Raw genomic sequence first — 7,353 nt, 5'->3', positions numbered from 1 at the left:
TTTTCCTTGAACCAGAACCGCCATATTTTGAACCGTGGGCCGGTTCCGGTTTCAAATTTTACGAACCGAAACTGTGCCGGAACGGCGGAACCATCGGTTCCAAACCGGAACCGTGAAAAACCGTCGAAAAACCGAGCCGGAATCGCGAAAAACTGCCGGAAACCGACAGTTCGGAACCGTGAAAAACCATTTAAAATTGTCGGAAAACCGGCGGTTCCAAACCGAAACCGGAACCGTGAAATAGCCTCACGGTTCGGTTCCGGTTCCACATTTCAATCTACTTCTTCAATAATTCTGAATCTAATTCAGTCCATCTTTCTATGCTTGGAGTCAATCACCTTTTAACCGCCTGTCAATTGTGATGCATTCATACACAAATATGGCCACGCTGTCGCTATCCAATTAATTGCCAGACCAAATATTTTTTTATATATATAAAGATAAAAATAATTTAAATTTTTTTTTTTGATAGTTAAATTGTTATAGGTTTTGATATTTTTTTCCAATGGAGGTAGACACAGTTGCCGGATTCAGAATTTTGATTACGGGATGCGATATTTGTAGAGGTTTAGAGAAATACTTGTAATTGAGGTTTAGAGAAATACTTGGAAATGATAAATGTTTAGAAGAGAAATACTTGGAAATGATAAATGTTTAGAAGTTCTATATGATTAGAAATAATAATAAAAAAAAAAAATAATAATAATAATACAAACGACTAACCTAAATTATTTGTTAAAGATTTGATTTTTAATGAATAAAACATGAAGAAACAAAAATTTGAAACAACCGCATATATTGGGAATCGTACTTGAGCATTCAAGTATACATAACACGTATTCAGCCGCTGTGCCACTACCATTTTAATGACATATTTGTGTGAAAATATATACTAAAGGAGCCAATGTTTGGAGGTTCTACATTGGCTCCGCCACTGGGTAGACTGGTAGTGTAATTAAAAATTTAAAATCCATGCAGTTTTTTTTATATCAAAACATACACACATGTCATAGGATTCAATTAATTTATATGTTGTATAGTACATGTTTAGCATTAATAGGGTATATGTAAAAATGTCATTATCAGGTGAGCATTTGATTGTTAAATACTCTCTCCGTCCCAGATTAAGAGTCATTTTTTGCTATAAAAGTCCGTCCCAGTTTAAGAGTTACTTTTAGAATTTTTCATGTTTGGTCATACAATTTTACCCCATTCTTCATCAAAAGTACATAAAAATGTCATTATCTACATTAAAATAAATCAAAACAAAAATCAAAAGTTAAAAGGGACCCACCTTCAACCAACTTCACCATCTCACTTCATTTATTAAACACTCTATCATCTTACTTCATTTATTACACAGTCCACCATTTCACTTCATTTATTACACGTTTCAAATCTTTTTTAAAATCCGAGTCATAACAATAAGTGACTCCAAATGTGGGACGGAGGGAGTAAATTTTTAACAACTTATGTAAGCATATATTGCAGTCCTATCTTCTGTAATGGCCGGGACCACGTTAGATTTTTAGGTGTTTGTTTTTCTTTACTCTCATAAACAAACTTCCAAAATAATTGAGAAATCCTAATTATTCCTCTAATTTGAGATAAAGTTATTAATTCAGGACTACATCAAATGCACTTTGCTATTGTACGCGACGACCGTGTACATTGAATTGTGTTTTTTTTACGGAGTGAACTTTAAAAATGGTCCCTGGACTATGGGTTTATCTCGAAAATGGTCCCTGGACTTTAAAAATATCACTAGTAGTCCCTGGACTAAGGGTTAATATCAAAAACGGTATTTTGAGACGAAAATGCCCTTTTGAGGGGTTTTGAGGGGTTTGGGCAATTTGGTCTTTTTACACTTTTAACATTTTAAATCTGATATTATTTTAGTTATGTACTAAATCTGATATTATTTCAAAATTATCATTCTTCTTCCCTTTTGTCATCCTTCACTTTGTTTCTTTATTTCAATATTAGATTTAATTTTACAAAATTAAATTTTAAATTTCAATTTTTAAATATCAATAAATTTTTTTAATTAAAACTATTAATTCATGGAAACTATAAATATTGATTAAAACTATTACTTTTTGTTATTTAATATAATATTAAGCTGAATTGAAGAAGTACAGAAAAATAATATTAATCGTGATGGAAAAATAAGAGCTATTCTATTTAGCCTTCGTTCGGTTGTTATAATTGTTTGTGATTGAATATTATGAAGTCGACTAAAAATTTTGTATAGGAGTATTTTTGTTGAAATTTTCTAGTCATTTTGATTGACTGTTTTCAAATTAATAAACGAAAATTATATAAGTCTTACATTAGACGCATATTTATTTCAGAATAAATCGTGTTATATTGTCTATTTATGATTAACGCTATTAAATATTGATTAAAACTAAGACGTTGTTATATCTTATTGATTAAATATTAGACACTATCAAATATTGATTATGACTAATAATTTTTGTTATTTAATAATTTTATAATAAAAAAAATTTATTGATATTTAAAAACTGAAATTTAAAATTTAATTTTGTAAAATTAAATCTAATATTGAAATAAAGAAACAAAGTGAAGGATGACAATAGGGAAGAAGAATGATAATTTTGAAATAATATCAGATTTAGTACATAACTAAAATAATATCAGATTTAAAATTTTAAAAGTGTAAAAAGACTAAATTGCCCAAACCCCCAAAACCCCTCAAAAGGGCATTTTTGTCTCAAAATATCGTTTTTGATATTAACCCTTAGTCCAAGGACTACTGGTGATATTTTTAAAGTCCAGGGACCATTTTAGAGATAAACCTATAGTCCAGGGACCATTTTTGAAGTTCACTCTTTTTTATAAACAATGTAGTACTTCCCCCATCCGTGAATAGGAGTCTAATTTCTTTTTGACAAATGTTTTAAGCAATGTTAAAAAAAGTGGATGGAGAAAGTTAGTTTAATTTGAGTCTCACTTCTATATATTAATTTTAAATGATACGTGAGTAGAATGAGTTGGTGGATTGTGACGTCACTTTACGATTTTTGGTAGTTTTAATTACACTTCGAACAATTTAAATTTTTGGCAGATACAGTAAGTAAAAAACAAATATTTTTATTTTTTATTAATGTATTAAAAATTAGTGGATTCATTTATATTCATACTAGTCGATTTTTCTATGCTTGGAGAAATCAACTTAAAGTGGGAATGGTTACTAATCTTACTATTGACGGACGGAGAAAATAGTATACCTTTTAGTGAATCAACTCTTAAATTCACTCCAAAATCGAATTTCTCCACTTATATGTATTCTGAATTGAAGCTAATTAACATTCATTTGGGCAACTAAAATTTGGGAGGACATGGGAGGGACCATCATTTAATAACCTTTCCATTTTTAAGAAAAAGTAAACAAAGAAAATCTGCAAAGATATTATGAAGTTTCAGAAGTAGGGGTGCAAATTTAGTTTTCGGGTTTCGGGTATACCTGATCCCGACCCAATACCCGGCGGATTTTGGGTACCCGAAACCTGAAATTATGGGTTCTGGTACAGATTTGGGTAGTTAATGTTAGGATTTTTTGGATTTAGGGTACCTGAAACTCATATTACGGTACCCGATTAAATCTGATTAGTTATGTATTTGTGATAAATAATTTAATTTAGCATAGTGCCTACGTCCCGTAGAGTAAATTTGTTTGTACATTCAGATTTGTGAATGTTTTTAGTATAATGCAACCCGATTTAGGGTTGCTTTGACTGTTTATTGTTCTATTATCTAGGCTTTAATATTTCTTTACATTTGCGTTTTGTTTTATTTAAACATCATGTTGCATTATTTATGTGCTTACATATTATCTTTTCAATATGTAGTTGTGCTTTCTCTATTTTATTTACATATTTATTTAAAATCTTAAAATTTATTTTAGTCTCCTTTGAGTTCAATTTATGCCAAAAATTTCTTTAATTTAAAATTAAGTAGTGTCTATTTGTATAATGTCGTCGAATCATAATCTAGAGAAAGCTAAAGCATTAAAATTATAGATTAAACTATTAATAATAGTCAATAAATAGTAGTATTGTGTTATTTTTAATAATTTATATTCTTATCACAATATAATTTAGGGGGATTTTTCTCTTTAGTTATTATTTTAATTTCCGCACAGAATATATAAATAGACTAAATTATCCATTAGTGAAATCTATTTAAAACAAGCCACATGAGTGTATTTAAATCTGAAAGAACAAAATTTAATTTCAGTCACATATCTCCAACTTGTAATGGAAATTTAGGCATCTGAATGCAGTTTCAGAGGGTCATCCCACTTATATCACTACAAAAAAATGTCAGATTACCGATGGAAAATTTTCGCTAGTAATTACCGACTGAATTTTCCGTTGGTAATTTAATTCCTTTTTTAATTAATCTATTTTCCGTCGGTAATTCGTAGCGAAAATATTTCGTCGGTAATTCGTAGCGAAAACTTTCCGTCGCTAAACTGACTTTTTTTTGTAGTGATTTTACCATGTTGATTCTAGTACTGCACTTCCAAATAAATTACTATTTGATTTAACTAATCTAACAAATAAAACCTCAATCTTGAAAACTAGGCTGTAATATAGTATGTTTTAAAGAGAAACAACATTTCATTCCACAATTAAAAAAAAATCGATTTTGTATAGAATAATGGCAATAGGGATGGATAAAATGGCCATCACTATAGCTAATAATCATTAGGTACAACAAATTGAATAAATACTAAAACCATCGTCAAGAAAACAAAACAACTATGCCTTCAAATTATTTATCTGATACGCGAGGCATTCTCTTCAGAATTCAGAATTGGAATTTCGAATTTTCTGCGGGATAGTTTGGTCAATTCGTATATTTTGCAAGGGAAACAATAAGAAAAAGATAGAAAAAAAGAGAAAAAACCAAAAAACTCTCATGCTGTAAAAAAATTCGCGTGCCTTGATCGCATATTCTGAAAGGTGAGCGAGTCGAGGCTTATATTCTGAAATGTTTTCGGCGTTGTGGGCCATCCTGGCTTCGATTGGTTCGTAAATCCCCTTGAGCTCCTCCAACTTCATTTTGAAAGCATAAGAATTTTCAAATAAGCTTGAACTCAACCATTTCTTAGTAGACTCGAAGGCCTTCTCTACCTTCTTCTTGTCGGCTGATCTCATCCCGGCTGCACGTCTGGTGGCGTCCCTCATGTTGTAGGCGTAGCTCTCCAAAGCCTTCTCCGCGTCAGCCTTATCCCGAACCTCCGCGTCCTCCGACTTGTGCAACTCCGCATCTCTCACCATCTTGCGAATTCGATTCTTGGACCGCCTACCGCCCTTGTCCTTGTCGATGGTTATCTCCTTTTTCAACCCGGATCCAATGTGCTCTACCGACACTTTCAAGATCCCGTTCTTATCGATGTCGAAGCATATTTTGAACTTAGCAACGCCTCTGGGCGCAGCTGGAAAGCCGTCGAGCAAGAAGTTACCTAGCCGATTGTTATCAAGGGACCTGCTTCTTTCGCCCTCGCACACCGTAAAGTCTAAACTCGTCAGATTGTCACGGGGCGTCGTGCCAATACGCTCCACCCTTGTTGGGATTGGTGTATTCCGTGGAATGTAAACTTCCATCACATCTCTTGAATTTATAAGACCAAGTGACAGCGGAGTAACATCTGAGAGAATGAGGTTTTGCACATTCTCATTGCCTTCACCGCTCGACTTGGCAGCCAGCACTGCAGCACCATACGCCACGGCTTCGTCTGGATTAATGCTCTTGCACGCCTCCTTCCCGTTGAAAAACTCCCTCAGCATCTCCTGCACCTTTGGAATCCTACTCGACCCGCCCACCAGCACCACCTCGTCCACGTTGCTCTTCTCCATCTTTGCATCACTCAGGCATTTCTCAACCAGTTCCATACACTTGTTGAACAAATCCATGTTGAGCTCATTAAATCTAGCACGAGTGATGGTCGAAAACAGATCAATCCCCTCGAACAAAGACTCAATCTCAATATTAGTTTGGGAAGTGGAGGAAAGCATCCTCTTGGCTCTTTCACAAGCACTCCTCAATCTCCTCATAGCTCTCGGATTCCCACTAATATCCTTACCATTCTTCGTTTCAAACTCTTTCACAAAATGATCAACCATCCTACTGTCAAAGTCTTGCCCCCCGAGATGAGTATCTCCAGCTATAGCCTTCGCTTCAATGTTACCCGCCTCAATCGTGGCCACAGACACATCAAACGTGCCACCACCAAGGTCGAAAATCAGCACATTCTTAGCAACGTTACCACCTTTATCTAGACCGTATGCCATGGCTGCAGCAGTAGGCTCATCGATGATCCTAACAACATTTATGCCAGCAATAGTTCCAGCATCCTTGGTTGCCTGACGCTGAGAGTCGTTGAAATAAGCAGGTACAGTCACGACAGCAATCTTGACAGGTGACCCAAGATAAGCCTCGGCGATATCCTTCATCTTGGAGAGCACCATTGAAGAGATCTCCTCAGCTGAAAAATGTTTCTCCTCTCCTTTGTAGGTCACTACTATCATAGGCTTGTTGTTGTCGGTGGTGTGAGGAATGACCTTGAATGGCCATAGTTTTATGTCACTTTGAACCATTGGATCATTGAATTCACGGCCAATCAGCCTCTTTGCATCTGAGAAGCAAATTAGGAAATAATAATTAGAATATCACTCGTATACAACTTGTATTTTCCTATATTTCTAAAAAAACCCTAAATCCAAAAACTGACCAAAAACAGTGTTAGATAAAGGAGCATTAGAGACTTGATTCTTGGCAGCTTCTCCGATGAGAAGCTCGTCATCGGTGAAAGCGACGTAAGAGGGTGTGGTGCGGTTTCCCTGATCATTCACTATGATCTCGACGCGGTTGTGTTGCCATGCTGCCACGCACGAATACGTCGTGCCCAAATCGATCCCGATTGCCCGTCCTTCCCCCTTTCCGGCCATTTATGCAAACAAGTCTAGATGAATATAACAAGGTAAAAACTTGGCTAGCCTTGTAAGCATAATCTATAGAGGAGGGTTAGGGCAGGTTGTTGAAAGGAGTCCATTGATTTATTTATTAAATGAGTTTGTTAGCTATCAATTAGGTTTCATTTGAATCAGTCTTCCTAATTCTAATTAATAATAATTATTTCAAATTCAATAGTTATAAGTGAAAAAGAAAATTATTGGTAATCAGTGAAAAGATGAAGTATGTATCATTGGAATTTTGGGGTGCGGATCCTCTACGGTAGAGTAACACATCATGTAACACCCCAACCAAGAATTGAGATCAATCCAATTAGAAATATCACAAAACAAGAGCCTAATGAAA

The 7,353-nt window shown here is 34.6% G+C and overlaps 1 protein-coding gene across 1 annotated transcript; it reads right to left on the bottom strand.

Moving 5' to 3' along the window:
* Nucleotides 1–4,826: 4,826 nt before the first annotated feature.
* Nucleotides 4,827–7,034, bottom strand: LOC148931408 (heat shock 70 kDa protein 18-like). Its single transcript, XM_089063397.1, has 2 exons — nucleotides 6,767–7,034; nucleotides 4,827–6,670 (listed from the first exon to the last, which is right to left on the bottom strand). Exons 1-2 carry the CDS (start codon nucleotides 6,981–6,983, stop codon nucleotides 4,833–4,835), a joined length of 2,055 nt encoding a protein of 684 aa, XP_088919523.1. The 5' UTR covers nucleotides 6,984–7,034; the 3' UTR covers nucleotides 4,827–4,832.
* Between the last annotated feature and the right edge of the window lie 319 nt (nucleotides 7,035–7,353).

Source organism: Salvia hispanica, chromosome 2, assembly GCF_029641045.1.
Source record: "Salvia hispanica isolate PSC_SH4W2 chromosome 2, Shi_PSC_v1, whole genome shotgun sequence".
In the NCBI taxonomy this organism is placed as follows: domain Eukaryota; kingdom Viridiplantae; phylum Streptophyta; class Magnoliopsida; order Lamiales; family Lamiaceae; genus Salvia; species Salvia hispanica.
This window is presented reverse-complemented; position numbering and strand designations above follow the sequence as displayed.

Bases quoted from the DNA above. Each gene is read 5' to 3' on its own strand.
- LOC148931408 (XM_089063397.1), bottom strand. From the start codon at position 6,983: ATGGCCGGAAAGGGGGAAGGACGGGCAATCGGGATCGATTTGGGCACG. The intron at 6,671-6,766 runs GTCAGTTTTTGG...TTTGCTTCTCAG, and splicing joins TTTATCTAACACTGTTTTTG to ATGCAAAGAGGCTGATTGGC.